Source organism: Aspergillus thermomutatus (assembly GCF_002237265.1).
Source record: "Aspergillus thermomutatus strain HMR AF 39 chromosome Unknown NODE_142, whole genome shotgun sequence".
In the NCBI taxonomy this organism is placed as follows: domain Eukaryota; kingdom Fungi; phylum Ascomycota; class Eurotiomycetes; order Eurotiales; family Aspergillaceae; genus Aspergillus; species Aspergillus thermomutatus.
In genome coordinates, this window is record NW_020798191.1 from 51,552 (window position 1) to 76,550 (window position 24,999).

Sequence of the window (24,999 nt, forward strand, 5' to 3'; positions counted from 1 at the left end):
TGGTCTCTTTAGCATATGATCTGAATCCATCAATGATTTTACAAAGTGCAATGTTAGGGTGAAGGCGCTCTATCTTCTTCTTCTAGCCTAACCCCTCCTTGTATAGGACTTGAGCATAGGGATGATGATCATGTAAGGCATAAGTTTTTAAGTTCCATCTAGTGAGAATAGTTTCGGTCTATCTCCGAGAGTTCTACCCTTGAGATCCCGCTGCCAAACTATCCAGATGCTAGTAAACTTTGCCTCTAAACTCCAGGTCCTTCGGCACAAGTTGACTGGTGGAATCCCCGGTACAGATTGATGTAGGGCCAAATCGGCATTGTCGAAACATGGGCCGTTTCAAGTTGACTCGGAGACATCATTAGCTCATATCCACATGCTCTGAAGATATGAAGCACAACCCCTGTAGTTGACATTATATGAGAGTATCCAATAGGCATGGGTGTTAGTCACAGCACTTGGTCTCCCAAGCTGGATTAAGATTAGTAAACTAGAATCCATCTCGCTCCAGTCAATTTATCGCAGTCTATCTACTCCAGAGCTAATTAATTACAGACATACTAACAATCCACCCAATGGCTCGGCCTGGGTTACTTTCTCATTCAAAACTGCTCTCGTTTGCGTTCGTTCTATAGCTGTGTCCTGTTCTTTACTGCTCTCATTTATTTCACAATGCTAGTTACTCTGCCTTTCCTTATTCCCTTGCTTCCTCTTGCCTCAAGCTTCGTCCATCCTGGTCTTCTTGTCTCTGACAGCGATATCACTCGCGCCCAGCAAAAGATCAAATCTAACGAGGACCCATGGACCGCCTCCTGGAACGTCCTGACCAGTCTCCCTTTTTCTGACCCAAGCTACGTCGCTTCCCCTGTCAGCGTTGTCTATCGGAGTGCCTGGGACGACAACGCGGAGAACGCAGAGAACCTGTGGCACGACGTCGCAGCTGCATTCAATCTTGCCTTGCGCTGGAAGATCTCCTCTAACACCAGCTTCGCCGATGCAGCAAGCAACATACTCGATGCATGGGCGACCACCCTAACCGCGCTCGGCGGCGGCGATGACAAGTACCTCACGGCTGGACTGCAGGGGTACGAGCTCGCCAACGCAGCCGAGCTTCTCCGTGACTACGAACCTTTTGCAACAAATGTCCTTCCTTCCGTAATCAATATGGCCAATACGATCTTCATTCCAATGCACTACAAGTGGCTGCACCATGAGGAGCCATCGGAGCATAATATCCTCCACTTCTTTGCGAACTGGGAGCTGTGCAATATCGCTTCGGCTATGGCCATGGGGGTTTTAACGGAGAACCAGACGGTATGGGACTTTGCAGTGAATTATTTCAAGGAAGGGGACGGGAACGGCGCAATCAACAATGCTATCACTGATATTGTCCGAGAGCCCGGGACAGGTACGCCTCTTGGCCAGGGCCAGGAGTCCGGTCGGGACCAGGGCCATTCAGCATTGGATATTCAATTACTTGCGGCGATTGGACAGCAGGCTTGGAACCAAGGGGAGGATTTATTTGGTTTCAATGATAGCCGTATTCTGAGAGGGTCAGCAGAACAGTCCCGTGTCCCGTCGACTTCCCAAACTGATGTATCCTATAGAGCAGAGTACTGGGCCCGGTATAATCTGGGACACGACGTCCCCTTCGTTCCTTACACCAACGGCATCGTCAGCTATACGGAGATCAGCAATGCGTCTCGCGGTGCGATGCGACCCACCTGGGAGCTGCTCTATAGCCATTACGTGATGATCAAAGGAGTGGATGCACCCTGGACGACCTTGTTCCTCAACGAGTCTCTCAACTATTATGGGGGTGCAGAGGGCGGTGCAGGCTCCTGGGGCGAGGGATCGGGTCATTATGATGGACTCGGCTGGGGATCATTGCTATATCACCTGGATGAGTCGGACGTAGCGGCTCCGAGTTCTTCAAGCGCAAGCACTATACCAACTGCTTCTCCATCGACTGCGCCTTCCGGCACAACGACAACTGGTTCTCATCCTACCGCAATATCCTCTGGCGCAAAATCAACCACAGAATCAGCCACATCTACGACTGTCGCTGGAAGCACTACCACCTCTGTGCCTCAGTCCTCTGTTCCTTCCACCTCTTCTCTCGACGCAGGGACTACTGAAGACCCCCAGCCGACCTTGCATCCCACCGAAGACGGCCCCCGGGAGCTCGCCCACCAGCCACACTATTATCACCACATCTATGAACACACACGTGGGGGATGTCGTGCGCATTACAATTAGTTCCTAGGATTAGAAGGCTTATCTTGTAAAACAACTAACCCTAAGAGCATGAGTCCAAATCAATAGCTGTTCCTTTCACACAAGAACCAGGCTCACGGTGAACTGTGCTGAAATGAGGGCAAACACCCTGAATACGTGGAGCCATTTGTACATTGCGGCAGGTACTGAACAATCTACCCTAACTTCAGGCCATACTTCCGAAGCAAACACATTAACCAGTAGCTATTGGCTTGCTCCAGCGCCATCAGTCAGTAAGACGGTCCTCTTCGCCCTCTTCACCCTCTTCCGACTCATCCTCGGATTCAAGACTGGCAAAGGCTGCCGCAATGTTGATTTGCTTCTGCGCGAGGACTCGTTCTCCCTGCCCATTATCCCAGCGGGCCTCGTATTTGATATTGTACCCATCGACAATCATGACAAGATCATACTCTACGCGGTAATGACGTCTACCATGCAAATTATCCGGCTTGATGGGCCGGATGTAGCCCTCGGTACGCAAGAACGTCATATCAAGCTTGATCGTGCCCGCCAGCTTAGCCCCTGATAACGAGACCCAGAAATCAGAAATGGGGCGTTTCTCGCATGTTAAAACGGGGAGGAAAGAGGGGCAATAGGCAGGGAATGTGTGAAGGCCACTTCTTACCTGTATTGTTTCTGTGGCCTCGTTTGTAATGGCTCTCGTGACGCTTGTCCGAAACATACAGATGCTGGTTGCACTTAAACCTCTGCTTTGAGTTCGCTGGGAATGTGAACATGGTTCGAAACCTGTATTCATCAAACGGAGGAACTTCGTCTCCCTATAGGCATGAATCGTGTTAATCAACGATAGTTTTAGCCGGCTTCCCGGTGCCATACCTTCTTCAGAAACCAATGTATGGTATTCTTCACGTATAAGTCTCCGTCATTTGGGTCCGCCTGCTTAGGCCTGCTTGAGCGATGAGCCTCAATAGCATCAGGATCCCAGGGCTCGGTGCGCAGGTAACCGTAGCTCGATTGGATAATCCTAACGGGTCCCAGTTCTCGATTGAGAGCCCGGAGAACTGCACCGCACGCAACGGCAGTTTCGCTGTCGCATTCATGACAATTAGTCTCTAGTTGGCCGGGAGTCTCTAGATGAACTCACGGGATGTCAGGGCGCAGGACTCCGATGTCGATTGACCGCTTGGCCAAGGTTGCCTCGATATAGCGATGGAGAGAAGGTGACGCAGCAAAACCTCCAATGAGTAAGATTTTCTGGTACGGTTGGTAAATGGCTGAGAATCTGACTTGAAGACAATTCCAGAGCATGCACGCGCGTACCTTCACGATGATTCCACTTCTGCGGGCGGACTCGAGCTGTTTAAGCATGAGTTTGGAGACTCCCTCCAAACAAGGGCGGAAAATAGTAATAAAATCATTTCTGGAGTAGAGGCCGTTAGAGATCAAGCATCAGAGTCCAAGATTACTTACTTATCCAGTCTCATTCGGTTGTCTGTGAACTTTTTTGCTTGATTTTCCTTGAGTCCCTGTATAAAGAACGGGTGACCCGTGAAATTGCGATCCATGATGTCGCAATTTCTTTTTACTCGGGTTTCGAATTCACAAACTTTGGATGCAATGATTCCCTCAATGGTTATCTTTTTGCCTGTCCCAGCTGTGGGAGAAGCGAGGTAGGTTTCATCCCTTAATCTGTCACGCAAAATCTCCTCAAATCGTTCATTCAAATAACTAGAGCCGCATAGAGCACCTATGGTGACGTAGAATCTTTAGCGGCCTGGTTCATCACTGTAAGTCTTACGACGCACCTTCTGGTTTCACAGCTTCCTTTTCCATCTGCAGGGGTTCAGTGTTTCTCAACTTATATATGACGGCGTCGACAGTCCCACCCCCGGCATCGAGAATCATGAAAGTATCCCCGGCCTATTGTGCTTTTGCATTTTGCCCCATCAGGGCGAATGAGGTTAGACAATCAGGGTGGATGTTCACATTATAACGGGGGTATGCTACCTTAATCTCTCGAGTGGATGCCAAAACACAGGCCGCTGCTGCCTCCGGTTCGGAAACGATGTAGAGATTCTCCACACTGTTCGATATGGTTCGACCGAAGAGCGATCGATGGCTGGCTTCAGCTAATGCATCTTGCATCTTTCTCACTGCCCGTCTTCGCCAGACTACTGGAACACAGAGCACCCACTCAACCGAGTCGTTGTCGTTGAAGCCGTGTGATCTAATGAGTTGAGCTTTAGTATGCGCGAGCAAGTGCCTCAAGAAGTCAACGATTAAATCCATGCCGTTTGTGATGATCCCTAATGCCTCCAGTTCTTTTGCAGTAACCTGCAGTTGTTCCCGGAGCTCCCTAGTGCAATCGGTCTTGTCCAACAGCAACTTGGAACGGGTGACTCTCTGAAAGTTCCTACGATCTGCATCCGGTAATCTGAAATGCTCATGTACAGAGAACCCCCACCGGAAGATCTGATCCGTGTCGGTCGGGGCGGTGGTTACGGCAGCGTCAACATCCATCATCTCACCAAACCTCGCTTGAGCCGGCTCATTGCGTAGGAGAAGGTCCCTGGTTCCAAGAGGATAGCACGTCTCAGTGGGCACTTCCATAATCAACCCTCGCACACTCTCAGCAACGTCGTCGTAGTTCGCAATGCATGAAACCTGGTGGATATCTACAAGTGTTCTCTCCTCGCCCGGTCTCAGGACGGTGTACGCCACTGCGGAGAACGTTGTCCCAAAGTCCACCGCGACTATGAACTGTCTGGGTGGTTGTCCCTCATCCCCATCAGCTGTACCGTTTATCGCTGGCAATCCAGGACTGGTCGATGATTGATTGATTTCAGAGTCAAGGATGTCGTCCAAAAGATCGCTCGAGAACGCTCTGACGAACGTGGGACGCATGGTTGTGGAAGAGGGAGTCTTGATATTCGTCTTCCTGATCAGTGCTAGGTGCAAGGAGGTGCTTGATTTGTCGAGAGCCAGAGAGAAATTCTTTTGGCACAGGGAACCATACCTCTGACCCTGTACAGGCGATGTCTCTGCAGAGCTGAGTGAGCGCAAGTAGCTAGATTCGGTCAGAATCTCTCAAGCAACAAGACTGGGTGAACTGCACAGAAAAGAAAAATTTTCTTCCTGCCCGTCGATAGGCTATCGGGCTTCTCCTAGCAGGGATTACGAAGCAGAAGGCTCCCAGAACGAAGCGCAGCTGAACTATGGTGCCTAGACAGAAGTACGTCGCTTGAACTCCTCCTTTCGACATGGACTGGCGCGAACATTGCCGTTCTGATTGGAGGTAGTAGCAGCGCTAGACTTGACTACTCCTGCAAAGCCTCTCGCCAGTTACGCAGGAAGTGAGCCTCGTGCCGGTTTGGCCCCTGGCGCATGTATCAGACGCTTGAGTCAGCAATCGAGACTGGGCCGATTGGGCGGAACGTAAATTGCGGCGCAGCAAGGCTGCATACGGCTGCTTCTCCGCCTTGCAATTGCAAATTTCCTCCGTCTGACAAAAGCCAGTGTCTTTTACTTGTACACATATTCATCTGTTTCGCCCGAGCAGACTAATTGATCTGGTATGGCGCGATCTAAACGAGTTCCTCATGCGGAGCCGGCGAACTGGAAACCTCACGAGGAGAACGAGCTTTTGGCGTGGCTCGACTACAACCTGCAGAAGAGTTCGGATGGCTTTGAAGCCTTCAGGCAATCAGTTTCCGCGCACCTCCGTAGGGAGTGCAATGTCAGCTACACCTATGAGCAGTGTCGGAGGAAATTGTATTTGTCCTGGTTACGCTACGGAGACGAGAGCGCTAAAAAGGTCGCCGTATTGCACGAGCATGGATCCGAGACTCTGACTCACCTGCCGACGGAGCAAAAGGACTTCATCTTGGCCAGGGCGATGGAGCTCAGGGAAAGAGACCTGAACTTTCCGCGACGTCTGAGGAGTGTATCTCGAAACAGTGCAACGCCATCGCAACATCATGGGGATAACCGGCGGCCGACATCTACGAGAGGGCAATTGCCACATCTACGAGTTCCTTCGGTTGTGATTTCAACGGCTCGAATTTCTAAAGCTAAGCGGCCCCTGAGCCAGCATAGCAAGAGAGGTCGTCTTTCTAATAAGGTATTGATCCGGCATGTCCGGCGGAGATCAAGAGCTAATTTTATTGAACTGCGCAAAGTTTCCAGTCAGCGACTTGAGCCGGGAAGGAGAAGAAGATGGCGAGGCCAAAAGCAACAAAGAAAAGGATCCTGTCCATACGGGTACAACAGATAAAACGGATAAAACGCCCGACGCGGATGATATTACCATGGCTGGCGTACCTAGCGCAAAGAATGGGAGTGATCAAACAACAGCAACAAATCCTTGGACCGCAGGGGCATTGGAAACTCTTAAGTCCGAGCTTGCGGCGCTTAAAGAGCAGGTGCGAGTACTGGGTGAGCTGCAAAACGAAACTCGATCTTTTATGGTCTTCTTGCATATGCGTTTGGGCGAAGCTGTCGAACGCGACGAAGTGGCTAAAGCCCGTATACACAGCCTGGAGCGGGCAGAGAGGGCGCGAGCCGATGGTAAATCACTCGTCTTGGAGGTGGCGAATCTGGAGGACAGAATCGCATACCTGCAGAGGAAAGTCGACAAAGCCAGAGAGTTGGGGAAGTTTACTCAGCTCTCATCAACAGGCGTGATACGACCTTGGAGCCTAAGATGGGTTGACAAGACAATGGACGATATCGATTTCTACATGGAGCAGCTACTCTTAGATCACGATAACATTGACCACTTTGAGCCCCCGAACTTAGACGACGGCGCGGACCTGGCCGCCCTTGTTCGAACAATATTGGGCCTGACCCCCCAGGAGCGGCTTTCCACAGAGAAAGTGCGAATTCAGCTGTCCAAATTGAGCTTGCAGTCAGTCGTGCGTGCTTTGACTGCGGCCACTCTCTGCGAATGGGTCTTTGAGGCTGAGCTGCCCGGTATGAGTCTGACTGACTCAGTGCTACTAGATGAATACAGGGGCCATCTCAGAACAAGAGGTGCACTATCTTTCATTCTTCTTCCTATCTTCCTTCTATCCTTGCTTACTTCTACGGTTCTGTCCTGTATCCCCTTCTGCAACAGATTCCTTTCCTTTTTTGGTAGTAAATAGTGCTAACAAGCCGCCAGATGGAGCGGTTGCCCTTCAGAACCTGGATTTTGCCGCGCACCAGTCACTTTTTGAAGGAACCCTGTTCCAAGACAACATACTTCCTCGACAAGCCGAGTCACTCGCCTGTCGGCTGTCCAAGGTCCTTTCCCGGATCTTCCGCAACGACGACAGCATAGTGGTACATTCCGCAGGATCGTACGGAGTTCCTTCAGTTCATCGTTTCTACACTTGGGGTGTAGATGAGCGCATCTGGATGAGCACCAGAGATAAAATGATCAAAATATTTGCACTTGCTCTCGAAATCAAGTATAAATTCATGTTGAGCACGTACCAATTCGAGGCGGTGCTTTACCCCCCTCGGACACCCTTCCGAGCAGAGCAGATGAAGCCCGAGACGGTGCAGGGCAGCGAGATGACAACAAATGCCTCTACGATGCATGGCATAGAGGTTAAGCTCTGCCTACTACCATCTCTGTATTTTTGGAGGTCTGATTGTATGCGAGTGAACTGCAAGACGTTCGTGCAACGTCTCCCTTCCGATCGACAAGAATGTGAACGGCTTACCCAAGCGGTTGTTGTTGCGGGGCAATCATGAACATTTGTATATATATAAATTGCTTATACTCTGTAATTGAGCCTATCTTTGCGCGTCATGCAGATTCCTGACAGAAGGCGATGGGAGATTGTTGCCCGAAATATCCCTCCGCCTCCAGAATTGCCTTAGTCAATGAAACACGGTGAATCGTCCGGTAGTCGGCCTGAAAGTATCTCTATCCATCGCAGAATACCAATTTGATCACGCTCCGATAATGGGTGCGCCCCCTTCCCCTTTTCTGGTTCCGTAATGTAAATATTCTGAACCTCGCAGACCCGTGATAACTTGCGACCTAGTTCGACTGGATCCGTGAAGGATGTGCCATCGACCACCATGAGGCAGAAATCCGGAGACTCTGAGGTCCAAAAGAGAGGCTTTTTGATCAGAATAGCACCTGTGCGGTCCATATTTTTAGTTAAGCCATAAAGGGATCCGAATTCATCGGGTACGCTGGAACTGCCTGAAATGGCCTCAAGTTTCACCGAGGTTGGGTTGCACGCTTGCTTGTACGCGAGTTTCTTTTCAAAATCGAAGAGCGGATTCTGTTCAGCCACCTTGCGCAAGGCCCAAGACGAATGGGTCTCCCCGGAATCCGATGCGTCTGTAACCAAACAAAGATACGCCGCCGAAAGAGCAGCGGCCACCGAATAGCCCCCCGACAAGCGGCGGAGGGAATGCACTCCTTCTGTCTCAACGCTAATGTCCGGAAAATTGGCCCCGCGTGGCGCGACGAGGTGCCTCCCGGTGGTCACAAGCATCAGTGCTCGGAGGGCTAATCGAGATGCCACAATGCAATGAATCTCTCTGACCACTTGCCAGTCCTCGCTGATATAGGTGTTGAATAGAACCCGAGCACGGACAGGATGATCTGCAAGAGCGTTTAGGCTGTATGGCCGGTCAGTCCACATAGCCTCCAGTTGGTAGATGGCATTCATGGTCACTGTGACGCTTTGGTCATCTTCCATCAACTGCAACAGCAAGGAACAAGTGTCGTGTACACCCAAGTTCGGCTCGCCCAATGATCCTAGCACTCTTCGAACCTGGGACGTATCTTCCGGGATAGATAAGATGTGGAAAGAGAAACGAATCATATCTGAATGACGAATAGTGGCAAATTGTCCCCAAGGAGGCAGATGAACACTGCTGTGTGAGTATCGTAAGTACGGATGAGGTGGCTCATTGAATGTGATATCTGAACGGTCCTCGGATTCTTCTGATCGAAGACGGACAGAGGCGGTGACCTGCGAATCCCTCGAGACTGGGTCTAGAGAAAGACTATGGGTCCGTCTGGTGATAGACTGGAGACTTCTTAGCGTCACAGTATCGGAACTTGGGTCAGCGTTAGGCGGGCACTCGGGGTAAATAGACGCAGGTGTCTCGTCCCGCCAAACGTCATCGCGGCCACTGAGACAGCGGAGGACGTTTGGCCGAAAGATATCTCGTGCCCAGTCACAAATGTGATCAACAATAAGCAACATCTGCAGGGCATCATCAAGTGAAAGCATGCATCCGTGCCATAAATCGATGATTCTCTACAGGACCATCTAAATCAGCATAAGAACCATAGTCCGTGAAATGTCAGCACCCACGTATCGTGTTCCGTCAACGACGCACGCATAAACCCGCCATTCATCTCCTTGGTTTGCCATGAACCATACTAACGGGCTGATGAAAATTTGATTCACTTGTTGTAAGTCTTGCTGGAGCTTCAGCAATGTTCTTAGAGGGAATGCGCTCTGTCGTTCGACCGACTCAAAGCCGGGGCTGCCTTTCTCCGATTTCGCTTCAATTAGAAGGAAGGGATATGACGCATGGCCGTCTATGAAGGGGCTGTGCTTCAACGACTGAGATTTGGGTAGCAGTTGTTTCAGGCTGGCGGTATGCTCCAGGCCAATGATAAGATCTGGAATTCGCTGGGGAATGCCCTGTTCAAGGAGTCGGCGATCCTCGCAGTGATATTGTAAGGGCGTGTCCGAGCGATGTGCAAACAAAGAACTAGAGCCTGGATCATGACTGCCTGGTTGTTAGTGTCGACATGATTGTCCCCTCTCCTATTAGATCAACAGGATCCCGGCCAGTACATACATATCCACTAACATCCTTTCCTCGTTGCTGCAACTGCATGGCAACCTTTTCGCGCGTCTTTCTCGTAAATCTTCGGCCGCTACGGCCCACTCGGTTTGCTCTGCCTGAAAATCCGCCTCCCAGAACCGCTTGCGGCATTTGCGACTGGGCAATCCACCCTTAGCCATGCCTCGTACGAGCAACAGATAAGCTGTGGACAGTTCTTGGGTTCGCTCACCATATAACCTCAGCCTTAAATCTGGAGGTGACAATATTCTCGGTCGACAACCTCCACGTGCCTTCATTGACCCTCTGCCTACGACACCGATACGCCTCGCTGCGGAGCTTGGCGGCCTGTTGCTTGATATGCATGATGTCGGACAAGACCGTCAATCGGTGTTCTAATCTGCCGTCTCTCCCATAATCATCGTAGGTCTCTTTCTTGATTTGGCGGACCTTGGCAAAATTTTCTCTGTGGTGTATTGGCCACTCACAAGGAAGTAAGGGACCATCAAATGAGATTCCATATTCATCCATCAGACGCTGCTGATCCTCGGGTCGGAGACCTTTCTTTCCACGAGACGCCATTGTCTATGATCTCAAGTGATGGGTCTTCAGATGATTTCGCCGCTTCGTGGTCTTTGGTCGCTTGTATGCAGCTGGGACGCTCGATGAGCCAATTTATCAGCTGGTCTAATTCGCAGCACACGTGACCCAACACAAGGCTGAGGCGATGCGCCTGCATCAGGCAGAAGAGACATTTCCCAGCCTAAGAAGAAAAGGGATTTTATGCTGCCTATCGTAAGGTGTTAACCCATCAACAGTCGAATAGTATAAGTACTAGTAAATTCTTAATGTGGGTTGAAACTCACCCCCATCACAAGCAGCACTATTTCCCCCAAACTATGTCAGTAGCAAGTGCTGGCCGTCAATATGGCAGACTTTATCCTTGCGGTCGACTTGGAAGTCGGTTATCACCCCAAAAGCCTCAAAAATGCTGATCTCCTCAGTAACGAACGCATTAGAGGAAGCATCTGCTCATTACAATGAGATGTCTTTAGTATAACAAAAGGAGGGCTTGGATGATAGACCTTAGCCTCAATTGACCGTCATAGATTTACTTACACGGCCCTGGCAGATTTAAACAGGAATCTGCTGGCCAAGTTTCCTGAGCTCCTAATCTCTCCCAGGAGAGACCGATGATGTAGCCACAATTGATGAGTTTGCTAAACTCGACCCATCCGTTGCAAGAGCCTCCGCAAAAGCCCGAGAGTGGTAGCTAGTGCTCACACATTTAGTCTGAAAGCCCTGGCTGTGTACTACATCCAAAGGCATAAATTCGTCGGACGCAGGGGTAGTAGCATGAATTCTCCAACGGTCGACATCTGTGGCTCCGTTCCAGCTTACCCAGAAGGTGGTTGCTGACTTTGTGGATGTACTGTATGTCCGAAGGAGAGGAGGGTCGCTTGGCTTTGCGGTCCAGTTAGATTTGTATGCGCGGTAATTCTCTGAATCGGTGTCTGTCAATGTGGCGAAGAATATTGCAGTGCCGTTCTCGGTATGCTCCGAGATTGAAGGTTTGCTGCCCCATCCGATTACGACGTTCTTGTTTGGCAATATTTGAGTGTTTCCCTGGCTTGTCGAAAGAAGACCATCACCCGGGGCGTGGTATTGTCTGATCAAGGTCGAAGAGTTCGTACTGTGGTCGATAGAGATAACCATCCCTGACGACGTCGATGATGTGTTCTGATGTTGGTCGCTTGCATTATCAAAGAGAGAGAGAACCGTCATGGTCTCATTCTCCTCTCGAAATCGAGCGTCGTGTTGAAAGGAGAAATTGAAATTCGTCAGTTGTATAGTAGATTGAGTGCCGCCCAGCCGCCATATGATGGACCCGTCCATGCCGGAAATCTTGTATATGCAGCTGGTATGTCTTGAAGACACAAGGTAGTTACCTTCCGGATTCTTATCGACTGAATTAATGTGAAAGTAATCCCAAGCACTAGCATTACTCAAGCCGTCACCCACCAGTCCGTCCAACCGCAGAGGGGTGTAGGTAGCCGAAAGGGGAACGTGGTCAAGCGAGCTCCACTCAAATAGGACCTCTCCTGTCTTTATATCGACCTCTTGAAAGACGCCGTCGATAACCCAACTACTATTTCCAGGCTCTACGTCATATGCTTCAAGGTTGTAAGGCCGTGGTTGATATATTGTTATGAGTGCCGTCTTTCCATCAAGCACTCTCATTTCGTGTAAATCGCTTGACACCAACCCGTTCCCACTTTGCACGGAGGCTGTGGAATTGTAACTGCTGTCCAAAATCATATGTCGACCCCTTGCATATCCCTCAATCTGCGTCCCTTGATACAAGCAGAGGTGGTCTGATCCATCATAAGGGCAAACATGGAGATCATGGAAAATCCCAGTGGCTGAGCGATTAGCACCGCTCCATACGAGGTTCTAGGCACGTCAGAACTGTTAAGAGACAGGGCAGGGGGGATGCACAAACACCAGAAGTGTCATAGATGTAGGGCCCTGGCATATCTATGCCATAGGGAGTGAGGAATAGGTAGCCTGGGCTAAGAAGACTATCGTCTTTTATGCTGATATTAAGAACTGGGGCGCGGATATCCGGCCGCTTGCCAGGTTGAATGGGAGTCAGCATAGCTTCTGGGCGATCCTAGATGGTAACTTCCACTGACAGACTCGAAGGACGTCCAATTCGCGCAATTTATCACATGAACAAATGTCAAGATACAAACAATCCCCAGCAGTTCTCTTCTAAGGGATACTAGGTTGCTGTTCTGGTTCGGCGCCATGGTGACTTGAGTATAGGAGATCACTGTCCTTGGCCATAAGTATTCTGGCGCGCCTGGACTGATATAATAATGCAAACGACTTTAACTGATTTTAAGAGGCAGTCGAGAGTGTTAATGGGACTGGTCGTATGAGGGTTAGAAAGAACAAATCTTATTACGTCATGACTCTGCTCCTTAAACATAAATTAACATTAGCTAGACCATGTAACATGGAACAGATATAAAACTTTATCTTGACATAATCCCTGGGTTGTAAGTCGTCCATGGCCGTATCTCTGGCACTGCATTGTATTCAATATTAGTGGACTATGACTATGTTTAATAAGTGCAAATCCATTTGCTTACTTTAGTTCTATGCACTTTCCTCTAAATAGATTCCACTATATAAAGGAGATCTCAATTAAATGAATAATCCAGAATATCCCTTCTACCGAGTCATCTACGTCTTCATTGCGCATTGAAGCAAATCTAGAGCCACATTCATAATTACTTGCCCTTGTTTGCGGATACCTCTCCACACTAAATCAGTCATCAAACAACCTGAACCCAAAATCAGTGCATTATTTGTAATTATCCAACTCACTGTTACACCTTGTCTGCAATATGGAGATCATCTGACACATTTAAGGCAACCAACTATGATAAATGGCACCTAGGATATGGTGGTGGGACCAACAGCTACTACTACTGACTATATCGACCAGCAACCAACATGGTTTAAAATTGATTTCTAGCCAACACTTATTCAACCCCTGGATATTGAATCCTTATTTTGGAGACAGGCTGGGAAAATGATAATTACTACATATTCTATATGAAAAGATTGTTTTTGTACGAGCAGGCTAGATAAGTTAGGAGAATTTAAATTCTAAAAACAGTTGAAGTTCAGAGCGGTAATGGTATCCAGGCTACTGCCTCCCTTATCCCTAGATAGGGCGACCGCCTAGAGTTTCAGGCTATCTGCGGGTAACTCGGGCCCCCGGGGCGGGTACAGCTTGTCTGGCGGGTCCTTAGACGTAGTCCCGAGCCCGCTGTGGGTCAGGCCCCGCTAGGCCTGTACCCACCTGAACCCGACCCGATCACAAGTCTAAATTAAGGATAAAGGTCTGCTTTCTAACCTAGCACAGAGAGTAAGGAAATGCTTTTTAAAATAAACTTTTGTTCAATCTTTACAAACCAGTGGGTTGAACCATGAAGCAATCCGGCGATCTGATTAAAGGCTGCTTCAATTGAAGGCCGTCTCCAGACATTGCCCATGTTGTTCTTAGTAGGAACTATCTGGTATTAGGCTAGTAACCATGAAGTATAAATTGATCTCATTGGCTATAGGTTGAACGAATCTTTATGACAAAACAATCCAGATAATTGGCTTGTCATTGAGATTGAGTCTATGAAGACAGTCACTGACAGTCTCGATGTATATATTTAGGATAGAGATGATGTTAATTGTTGGAGCCGATACCATGAGATCACAATGAGACCTAATAGCTTTGTCCACTTTGGGAAGTACCCTGATAGACTAATTCGGACTGAAGTTGCTATGGATGCCACTACTTAATGTGCCTTTGGAGGAGATAGGTTTGACCAACAGGCAGAATTTTGCGGAGTCACGGACGCTGAAACTTTTCCAAAATCATCTGGTACTAAGTAAATATAGGACGGAAGAGGTAGCGCTGTTGTCAGTGGTGTGAAACAACTGCCGCCCTCTACGGCCAATAAGCGTAGACTGGAGCCTTTGGAATTCTGTGGCTGCAATCCAATTATTATTAATCAACGTTCCTCCCTTCTCTCCGCAGCCAGGACGAGGTGTTTCAGTAACAATTTACCATGCCAGCACTTCTTCGGAGTCCCAAAGGATTTCTGATATCCTTGAGACGTCCACTTGACAAATTTGTCCCTCTGCATGGTACTATCATAAGAACTATGGCGTCAGTTCCACGACTTCGTCCGCGCCAATTTCCTGCATCCGGATTCGTGAAATTGGACCCCTCAGAGAAAATAGAGGAGGAGCAACTTCCCTTCTATGTCGCAGAACGATACTACCCTGTTTATATCGGCGAAGTTTTTGCGGGAAGGTATCAGGTGGTCTCTAAGCTCGGGTATGGCACGTCTTCCACAGCCTGGCTATGCCGGGATCTTCAGTGAGTACCCAGCAAGGTCATGAGAGCGTCACATATATCTGATTAGTTGCAGAGACCACGGTTTCTACACACTGAAAATGTGTGTTCAGGGTCAACGGCCTAGTAATGAGATCAGTATTTCTGAGCATTTGACGAAATGCAGTGAACATTTTGGGAAAAAACTAGTTCGTCTAGTCCTTGATTCATTTGAGGTTGTTGGTCCCCATGGGAAGCACACATGTTTGATTTATCAGCCCCTTGGAATGAGTTTCACTGAGTTCCGTGACCTACTCCCTGATAAGAAGTTCCCAAAGGATCTTGTTCAGAGGAGCATTCAACTCATCTTAATCTCACTAGCTTTTATGCATGAAAACAATGTTGTTCACACAGGTAAGTACATAATCAAAACATGTTCAGGAAGTTATGCTCAGTATTCTGAGACATCTCGTCAAATAATATACTCTTTGGGATTGAGGATCCTTTGATTTTCTCACAGATCGAAGAAGATGAGACCAGGAGACCGATTGCGAGAAAAGTTCTGGCTGGTCGTAATATTTACTTCTCCCGACCACTGCCTGTTAGTACAGGCTTGCCTGTGATTTCTGACCTTGGCGAGGCTCGAGTTGGAAGCGGAAGACACAGGGGAGATATTATGCCCGGAATCTACCGGGCACCAGAAGTGATCTTGGATATGGATTGGGACTCCAAGGTTGATATCTGGTCAATCGGTGCCATGGTGAGCAAACTTGCCCTGTCTAACCACTTGCCGTCTCACTACCTGCTGTCTCTTTTTCCCTCTATACTCAATTTAAAGCTGATGAATACCTTAGGCTTGGGATCTAGTCGAAAGCAGCCATCTTTTTTCGCAAAGAAAGATCATCTCCTTGATGATGAACAGCATCTAGCAGAAATGGTGTCACTTATGGGACCTCCTTCTCAGGACTTTCTGAAAAGAAGCGGAAAATGTCGCCAATTTTGGGACCTGCAAGGTACCTATCTTTTCCTCCTGACCCATTCGCCATTCGTCGTTCTGACTTCTTGTTGCAGGTAATTGAAAGGGATCTGTGCCCATACCAGAGCAAACGCTGGCCACGAGAGAGCGGCAATTTTCTGGAGAAGATGGCGTTCTCTTTTTGAGATTCTTGCGAAGGATATTCCGCTGGTTGCCAGATGAGCGGCCGACAGCAGAGGAGCTTGCATATGATGACTTTTTAATGCAGCCAGTGCTAGAATCTAGAGTCCGCCCATAATCATGGATGCTCCAGCCTGCTTTAGTTCTGAGGAAGCTTCTTGGCCACAACTCTCAGTCTGTCAAAAAAAAAAATTTAAATTTCTTAATAATCATGAATTAGAAAGATCTAATTCCACTGATAAGTAGGCCTAATGCTGTAAGCTCTATCTCAACACTTACTCTAGGGAAGGTGGTCATAGAAAGAAGAGTGATAGAAAGTTACTCCTAATGGGCCATTACATCCACCCAGTAGCTGCGCTAGAGCACGATGTTCATGTTCCTGTAATTGCAGACGGGCCGAATGATTATATGCTACAAGGCTTGCCACATGGCATGAATGCTCGAATATGTTAGGTAGATCCCCAGACCACTCAACACCACCCGAGGTCAATTCCTCTTCCTCATCTTGCTGTGCTCCACAGTCACCGCACCGATAATAGAGATGCAGCTCAGAACAACAGCAAGCTGCCATGACTGAGTCAAAGCATGGTTGATCACGACAAGTATCGACCTCTTAGTGTTGCCTGTCAAGCCTTGGGTGAGCGTCATGATACCGCCTGACGAGATAGTGCTTGCATCGACACCAGCCACCCCAATCCCTTTCAGGCCATTGTCTAAACTGTTTGTAAAGAGCGCTTGTGCAACAGCAACAAAGATTGACCTGGAGTATGAGGGGTTAGTTCGACATCAGACAGTATTGGAGCGCGCTCAAACCTACGCGCCAATCGTCTGGGCAAACATGACCATCCCAGAGCCGATGGGGACGTCCTTAAGGGGGAGGGCATGCTGAGCCACCATCAAAGGAGTGAGGCTGGAGAGACAAGAAGACACAACGAAGATTATCTGGTAGCCGATCCATCTCCCGGTATCCGTGTCTATAGTGAACGTGGTAAAGAGGCCCGATCCGACTGCGCCGAAAACAGTTCCCGCTACCATGAACACGTCGGGATAGCCTATTTTGGAGATGAGTACTCCACAGGCGAGCGACGTGATGGTACTAGTGATAACCCATGGAAGCGTCCATACGCCGGACTGGATGGGGCTGGCGCCTTTAACTCCTTGGAACCATCTGTAGATTCATGGCCAGCACTCCACAGATAGAGGTGGGAAGGTAAATGACCACTTGCATGGGAAGGTAGTGAGTGAGCACGAAAATGGCGCTGGTCGTGCAAAAGCCGAAGAATGACGCGGATGAGACAGTCCGCTGGGTAAATACACGGGTTGGGAGCAAAGCGTTGGGGCCCTGCCAGACTTCGATACAGCCAAATGCGATACCCAGGACGCCAAAAAGGACCAGCAACGCGATGACGCGAGCATCTTGCCAGGGGTACTGGAGACCGCCCCATTGCAACGCCAGAAGAAGGCAAACAATCGATGGTAGAAGAGCCGCGAGGCCAAAAAATATCGAGAGTCTGCAAAAAATCAGCCCAGGAGGTGAAGGCCTCGCCGTCACGCTTCGGCGGGTGGACAAGGAGAAGGAAGGCGGCTTGAATGGTGACGCCTATCGGGAGGTTGATGTAAAAGTTCCAGCGCCAGGACACCTTCTCGGTGAGCGCCCCTCCGATCAAGGGGCCAAACGTCGTCGCCAGCCCGCGGGCGGCTGAGATCAGACCGAGGACGACAGGGCGCTTCGTCGGCGGGACAAGGAAGGGAACAAGGGAGAAGGCAGCGACCAAGAGGCCCGCGCATCCCAGACCAGCAATCGAACGTCCAATGATGAGTGCGGGAGAGTTGGGCGCAGAGCCGCAGACGGCAGATCCGACCAGGAAGAAAAACATGGATATGCTGTAGATCCATCGTACAGAGTACCGGGCAATCAGCTTGCCAAAGAGAAGCTGGGTGACACAGATGGCCATGGTGTAAACACTGCTGTACCAGCCGACATCCTTGAGCGAGTGAAACTCATCGGAAATGTACGCGCGGTGGCGATGATCGTGTTGTCCTGGAAAGAAACACAAGCGCTTAGCCAGAGACGTTGCTCGACGCGAGCATGACCTACCATTGTGGTGAGGAATATTCCCAGACACAGGGTCGCAACGGCGAGGTGAAATCGAATTCCTGAGGAATACTGGGCTTCTTCACGTCCAGAAGGATTGCCAGATCGTTCCGGGTCCGCTTCAGGTGAGGCCTTTTGGTTCTCATCTCGTTTGTGCTCGTCAGGGACTTCTTGTCCGGCGGCAGACACGTTGCGAAGGGAAATGTTCTCGGTTGTTTCCAAGTTTAGATTCGATCACAACTTCACTGGATAATTTGACTGATGGGATCTTGGGCCAGAAAAGGGGCATTCAGAACACGTCTCGGGAGAGGAAAAGAAGGACACCCCGGCACAAGCCAGACCGGCTCAGGTCGATATCAAAACACTGGCCCAAAGACGCGTTTCTCGATGACCAGGGTCCAGGGTGCATCCATGACTGGTGCTTATCTAATAAATGTAACAAAGAACAAAGTGAAAGCAAATGCTCTGTCGCATCATGGTAGAACTAACTGAACTACAGAGCTGGAATTCCCATTTCACACTTTTACGACTGGCAGGGGCCGGGTATTTCCATCGTACTATATCACATCTTATTCTTGCCTAGATACTTTAACCAAGAGCTCTAGAACAATTCTAGACAAAACACCAGCAAATTATCCTCAACCCTACCAAAGCACCTGTGGAGTTGGTGCAACATGAAAACGACCATCTTGTTTCCCTTCAACTTCTCTTTTCTGTGATCGAGTGCGTGACTAGCCATTACATCTTCTCGAAAATATCACTTACCACCCCCGTGAAAGGATCCGGTGCCGTAGGAGGAACGTAACTGAGTTCATGGGGTTGCTCTGCTCCTGCCACGACACCCGGGGTGGCCTGGGCGAGTCTTTTATTAGCGGCAATTCTGCTCTCCAAAGCCTTTTTGATCTTGTCCGCGAGCTCGCCATTGATCAGCTTGAAGATTTCTGCTCAGACGTGAGTCAGTGACACTACGCTGGGTCTGTGAATTGCAGTAGGTGGTTACTCACCGATCGATTTATCTTGTGTCACTATCTGGGCCGTGGACAGAGAAGCCGCAACGTTCGGTATGAAGTTTGCCTGTAGTTTCGGAGTCATGCTCTTGTAGTGATCGTAGCATTGCTCGTAGTCGGTAGTATCCACAGTGTTCTTGAATCGTTCGAGCTTCCCCGACCAGCCGAGGAAACTTATATTGTAGTGGTCAGGGGGGTTTTTGTTGTCGTCGCTTCGTATGTAGTTGCGCGCGTTGGCGTAGTTGGTCATGTTGTATGCTCCGTCTCGTCTGGTGGGGCTGAAGACATATGAGCATGGCCGGTTGGTGGGCAGCTGGTCGTTGTTGACGCCGAGACGGTATCTTTGTGTATCTCCATACGCGAATAGGCGGATCTGGAGCACTAGACTCGGAAGTTAGCACTTGTTCTTGGGCAAATGAACAGGGTCCGACATACGAGGATCAGGAGAGATATCCCAGCCGGGGACGACATTTGCCGGGTTGAAGGCGGCCTGTTCTACCTGCGTGAAGAAGTTCTGCGGACATTCAGTCAATGTTATCTTGCCGAATTCTTTCCATGGAAACACAGCCTCTGGGAGGATCTTGGTGGCATCAAAGATGTTCACAGGGCTCATGCTGGGGTCTTTGACTATTTGTGCCTTGACCTTCCAGGCTGGGTACTTGTTCTTCACTGGATCCTTTTGCGCGTTCGTGATCTCGTCGTATAAACGGCGAGTCAGCCAGTCCGGGTCCTTTCCAGCCATGGTGGTCGCAGCACCCAGGTCGAAATAGTCATTGTCGGGATTGATGGGGGGGTCAGGGACTAGTTTGATCCTGACCAGGGTGTGCTGCCAGTCGCTTCCTTTCTAATTATTTTGTCAGTACTGGCGAGTCAATCATGTCACGGAAGATCAGTTGCAGCAACCTTTTTGGTAAACGTATAACAATGCACACTAGACGCCTGCATTCGATAGTACGACTTTGGGGTGCCCTCGTCACTGAAGATCCTCATCAATGCGTTGTACCCCTCCGGATGGTTGTTGAAGTAGCTTCCCAACATTAGCAAGATCACAATCAACACTCAAGAGATTCTCTTACTCCCAGAACTATGTGCTTGCTAGTAACCAAAATATGCCAAAGACTATAGACAGAATGGCTTACCATGTTGGCGTCGGGCAGGTTACTTGCGGGATCCCGCTTTGTCGCATGGACAAGAGAGGGGAACTTGGCAGGGTCCCTGATCAAGAAGATTTCCTTGGATGGCGTATTAGCTAGGCAAACACTTTGGTATCCGACGGGACTCACGGGATTCAGAAACGCCCAATCGAGATTCCCTTCCTCAGTGTAGAGCTTAAAGGCCGCGCCCTTGGTGTCTCGGACAGTGTCCGGGAAGCCTCTCTCCCCGGCAACAGTCGAGAAGCGCGCAAAAAGCCGGGTTTTCTTGCCAGTAGCATTGAGGAACTTGGCATCAGTGTAGTCGCTAACCATGAAGTCTGTGTTGGTGACTTCGAACATGCCAAAGGCGCCTACTCCTTTTGCATGGACGTATCTGTACGAATCAGCTCCTGTATCAGATACCTGTCCAGAGGCGCTGCCAGAACGACAGTAACGTCTCACCTTTCTGGAATCCGCTCACGGGTAACATGAGAGATGGTATCGACAACATTGAGATCTTGGATCAGCTGGGAGGCCATTCGATGCTTGCCCTCCGGCTTGTCGATCCTTTCCGTCAACAGCGGATCCTCCAAGGGACAGCCTAAAGATGGTCAATGCCACTTCGGCAGTTGGTGGCAAGTCAGACACTTACCATTCGACATGGTAAAATAGCCCTTTGAGACGGGCGCGTCAGGAATCTTCCCAGTATTGGGACAGAAATCTGTGAAAGTCTGTAAGCCATTGATTACCAAGTTGGGGCTGAGTGATCGTTACCCTGGGCCGAGGTGGGATTGGGTCTTCCTGGCAAGTCCTTGACATAGATTTAGTAGTGGCCAGCATCTATCTGTGGGAGATTCATACTTTGTGCTCCATTGGGACGATTGGATTAGTGGTGGCAGTTGGTTCAAGGAGAAGTAGTAGGTTGTGACGGGGTACGATGGCTTCTCAAGCATCCCCAGGACTGATTTATAAGTTGGCAAGACGTAGTATCGTGAAGCTCTCTCATATCCTCTCATCTGGGTCCGTGTGGTGCTGGAATATGGAATATTGAGGCTGGTTGAATGCGGAAAGTGCACTTTACACAAATGACTCCTCGACTGAGAAATCCTCCACCAGGAGAACAAAGGATGCATATCTCTTCATCTCTTTTCTCATGAGAGCATTTACCCCATTTGCAATGTCATGACCTCAATTAGCACTCATGCCTCATATGTCCTGGTTCGTATCAACTTCAAGACTACTATCCTGACGTCTCTGCAACGTTACAGTTCCACGCTTGAACATGTCACCTCTGGGAATGTTGGCGGGGCTCAGGAAGTTGTGGACTCGCTTTCTGTCATACTGTTAGTCGAAGGATTAATCTTGGGCTGAGATGAATTGCCTGAAACAGAGGGAAGGACTCTTCCACGGCCCAACAACACGAAGCGATATGACAGCTTCCTGATTGTCAGTGGTCCAGGCATTGGGCATTAGACAATTATGACCAGCTCTCAAGCCTTGCAGTCCGTTTTCAGATGAGGCATTACTCAATACATGCACCTTAGCAATATGGTCAATGACAGCATACGCCCATGGTTGTGGGACGGAGGTCTATATCTTCTCCAGAGATCACTAGGAGAATGCATTCGTTGCATTGAGCATATCATACCGTTTCGAGCACTGTCCACGTTGACAAGTCATCATGAAGCACTTTCCCCTACTTTGGCTGATCCTCGCCGGAACACTTGCCGAGCCCTTTCAAGCCCCTTTCCAAGTCCCTCCAAGCAGCACAGCCCACAGCTCGATTGCTCCGTCCGCCACAGGTGTCATCAGCGATCCTCTGAAAGTAGCAAATCTATGTGATTGCCGGAGGAGGTCTCACGGGTCTCACCATCGCTGCCAAGCTTCTTGACCACCCGGATAAGTTCAACGTTCTGGTGATCGAGAGCGGATTCTACGGGTCCGAATATGGTCCCATCATCGACGATCTGAACACATACGGCCAGATCTTTGGCAGCAGCGTTGATCATGCCTATGAGACCAACCCCCAGATTCACAAGCGGGTTGAGATCGTCCGGTCGGGCAATGGCCTCGGAGGTTCGACTCTTATCAACGGCGGAACTTGGACACGTCCACACACAGACCAGGTCGATTCCTGGGAACATGTTTTTGGAAACCAGGGCTGGAACTGGGCGGGTCTGAAAAAATACATGGACGAGATTGAAAAGCCTCGAGATCCAACAAAGGACTCCTCTCATGTGACCAAAGGCCATCTCCACCATTATGAACCAAGCTGCCATAACTCTGAGCCTGACAAGGGTAAGGTCGAGGTTGGAGCGCGAGATCGAAAGACCAATTGGTCGCCACTGCTCAAGGCCCTAATGCGCACAGCCAACGACACGACAGGCGCGCCCTATCAGTTGGACCTCTGCTGCGGTTATCCGCACGGAGTGTCCATGTTCCTCAACACCCTGACCGAGAAGCAAATCCGCACGGATGCTGAGCGGTCGTGGCTGGATCCCGTGCTCAAGAATGACACGTCGAAAGCCCGCATTACTGTGCTGACCGGTCAGCTTGTGGGCAGAGTCAATCTCAAGTCGACTGGACAGGATGACCCGAAGTACAGAGCAACGGGAGTCGAATTCGGCACCCACAGCAAGGACGGCTGGAGATTCAACGTCACGGCGAACCAGGATGTTCTCCTTGCTGCTGGATCGGCTATCTCCCCTCTCATTCTGCAATATTCGAACATCGGTCCGGCCAGTATACTGGCGGAGCCTAAAGTCAACATCGAACAAAAGATCGACCTTCCTGTTGGCCTCAATCTGCAGGATCAAACCACAACCTCCGTCGTCTCATCGACCACTCCGGATGGCAACGGGCAAGGTCAAGCCGCGTACTTTGCAATTTTCGCCGAGGTATTCGGAGAACACGCGCATCATTTCGAGGCTCTGGTAAACGACAACGACACCCTGCGCAAATGGGCCGCCGATACCGTCGCCGGAGGCGGTTTCCACAACCAGTCTGCTCTCTTCCTCCAATACGTCAACTACCAAAATTGGCTGCTGGGCAAGAACAACGTCTCCTATGCGGAACTTTTCATGGACACCGACAACCGTATCCACTTTGACCTGTGGAACTTGCTGCCCTTCACGCGCGGCTACGTCAAGATCCTCGACAACGACCCCTACCTGCGTAGCTTCGAGTATAACCCCCGCTATTTCCAAAACGAGCTCGATCTGTACGGGCAGGCTGCGGCGTCGAAGCTCGCGCGCGATCTGACCCGCTCCGGGGATATGGCAAGCTATTTCGGCGGAGAGACGTTGCCGGGGGAGCTCTTGTCCGATGACGCGACCCTGGAAGACTGGGCACTCTACGTGAGGCAGAACTTCCGCGCCAACTATCACGGCATTGGGACCTGCAGCATGATGAAGAAGGAACTTGGGGGTGTCGTGGATGAAACTGCCAAGGTTTACGGAGTGGAGAACCTGCGCGTGGTTGATGGCTCTATTCCCCCTACCCAGGTGTCCTCGCACGTGATGACGGTGTTCTATGGGATGGCGTCGAAGATTGCCGAAGAGATTCTGAAGGCCTATGAGAAGAATCAGTAAGCGCGTGTAGCAGCGTTACGCGAGGTTTGCTAATATCAGGTTACAGGAAGCCACCTCATAATCAACCGCTGGCGTGGGCTGACTTGAGATAAGGCAGAGAATAAATAACTAGGCAAAGCTCCCAGTCAACGTCTTCCCAGTTCTTTCTAGAGTCATTTCAGGTGGCATCCTTAGGTGTATGAATTGATAAAAGCTAGTTCATTCTTAGTATAATACTTACTACCGACTAGTAATAACAGTCCTATTATTACTTCTATCTTCCTATGAAAGATAAGATTTGCAGCGTTTCGCGGGCACCGTCGAGCTCTACAGGCTTTGGCCCAGCTGAGGCGACTGTCCTCATCTCTGCTATACAACAGTGCAGCCATTGGATGAACTACTCAGAGGAATGAAAGGAGTGAATAAGCTGGGCAATAGCTTGAAGATCTTGATTGAAGCCATCTAAAGAAGCCGACTACCTTAGTTTCTAGGGCTAGAGGGACGTAGATACCTCAGATCTCAGGCATCGATATGACCAGACCCTAACCCCAAAATGTCCAGGTGCATAACAATCAGGCAACCATCATCAGAAATACAACATATTCATTTCTGAGATTATGAGCATACTCTTCGATCATACCTAGATTATCATGCCTGATCCCCTCAGCCTCATTTCCAGCAAGCGCTTCCACTCCCGCGTCATTCTCAATACAGCATATGGCCCGCTCACCGTCACATTCGCCGACATTGGCTGCCCCACGGGCCCCGCCCTGCTCTTCCTGCCCGGTATGTTCGCGTCGCGCTATCTAGGCATCCCTATGCACGTAATGGCAGAGCGCGCTGGTGTGCGCCTCCTCGTTGTCGACCGGCCGGGCATGGGCGCGTCGACCGATGTCCCACTCACCCAGCGCATCGCCGTCTGGGTCGATATGCTGCCACGCCTGCTGGCCCATCTCGGGGTTCCCCGCGTCAGCCTTGTCGCGCACAGCGCCGGCACGATTTACCTGCTCAATACCTGGGCGCACTGCCGTGAGGTTGTGAGCCCATTCATCGCTCTACTAGGTATCCATCCCACCCCAACTC

The 24,999-nt window shown here is 49.9% G+C and overlaps 8 protein-coding genes across 8 annotated transcripts; 4 read left to right on the plus strand and 4 right to left on the minus strand.

Moving 5' to 3' along the window:
* Positions 1–672: 672 nt before the first annotated feature.
* CDV56_105915 (uncharacterized protein) lies at positions 673–2,259 on the plus strand (the record flags this gene model as incomplete). Its single annotated transcript, XM_026759534.1, has 1 exon — positions 673–2,259. The coding sequence occupies one exon, from the start codon at positions 673–675 to the stop codon at positions 2,257–2,259; it is 1,587 nt and encodes a 528-aa protein (XP_026613080.1).
* Positions 2,260–2,503: 244 nt separating this feature from the next.
* Positions 2,504–5,142, minus strand: CDV56_106041 (Hsp70 family protein; the record flags this gene model as incomplete). The annotated part of the gene is made up of 8 exons (XM_026759660.1): positions 2,504–2,799; positions 2,903–3,056; positions 3,115–3,325; positions 3,383–3,492; positions 3,559–3,658; positions 3,709–3,985; positions 4,044–4,158; positions 4,246–5,142. 8 exons carry the CDS (start codon positions 5,140–5,142, stop codon positions 2,504–2,506), a joined length of 2,160 nt encoding a protein of 719 aa, XP_026613081.1.
* Positions 5,143–5,812: 670 nt separating this feature from the next.
* On the plus strand, positions 5,813–7,977 carry CDV56_106246 (uncharacterized protein; the record flags this gene model as incomplete). Its single annotated transcript, XM_026759865.1, has 3 exons — positions 5,813–6,358; positions 6,417–7,209; positions 7,400–7,977. The coding sequence occupies 3 exons, from the start codon at positions 5,813–5,815 to the stop codon at positions 7,975–7,977; spliced, it is 1,917 nt and encodes a 638-aa protein (XP_026613082.1).
* A 125-nt stretch (positions 7,978–8,102) lies between these two features.
* Positions 8,103–10,629, minus strand: CDV56_106392 (uncharacterized protein; the record flags this gene model as incomplete). The annotated part of the gene is made up of 4 exons (XM_026760011.1): positions 8,103–9,455; positions 9,567–9,990; positions 10,063–10,206; positions 10,280–10,629. 4 exons carry the CDS (start codon positions 10,627–10,629, stop codon positions 8,103–8,105), a joined length of 2,271 nt encoding a protein of 756 aa, XP_026613083.1.
* Positions 10,630–11,217: 588 nt separating this feature from the next.
* Positions 11,218–12,288, minus strand: CDV56_106590 (arylsulfotransferase family protein; the record flags this gene model as incomplete). Its single annotated transcript, XM_026760209.1, has 1 exon — positions 11,218–12,288. One exon carries the CDS (start codon positions 12,286–12,288, stop codon positions 11,218–11,220), a length of 1,071 nt encoding a protein of 356 aa, XP_026613084.1.
* Positions 12,289–16,598: 4,310 nt separating this feature from the next.
* CDV56_106890 (uncharacterized protein) lies at positions 16,599–21,220 on the minus strand (the record flags this gene model as incomplete). The annotated part of the gene is made up of 12 exons (XM_026760509.1): positions 16,599–16,872; positions 16,930–17,280; positions 17,430–18,172; positions 18,211–18,414; positions 18,973–19,148; positions 19,212–19,595; positions 19,650–20,058; positions 20,354–20,741; positions 20,810–20,948; positions 21,000–21,068; positions 21,122–21,158; positions 21,209–21,220. The coding sequence occupies 12 exons, from the start codon at positions 21,218–21,220 to the stop codon at positions 16,599–16,601; spliced, it is 3,186 nt and encodes a 1,061-aa protein (XP_026613085.1).
* Positions 21,221–22,028: 808 nt separating this feature from the next.
* CDV56_107153 (uncharacterized protein) lies at positions 22,029–23,937 on the plus strand (the record flags this gene model as incomplete). Its single annotated transcript, XM_026760772.1, has 2 exons — positions 22,029–22,172; positions 22,231–23,937. The coding sequence occupies 2 exons, from the start codon at positions 22,029–22,031 to the stop codon at positions 23,935–23,937; spliced, it is 1,851 nt and encodes a 616-aa protein (XP_026613086.1).
* Positions 23,938–24,566: 629 nt separating this feature from the next.
* Positions 24,567–24,978, plus strand: CDV56_107276 (alpha/beta fold hydrolase; the record flags this gene model as incomplete). The annotated part of the gene is made up of 1 exon (XM_026760895.1): positions 24,567–24,978. A coding segment is annotated over one exon (412 nt), but the record flags the coding sequence as incomplete, so codon positions are not given.
* Positions 24,979–24,999: the final 21 nt, after the last annotated feature.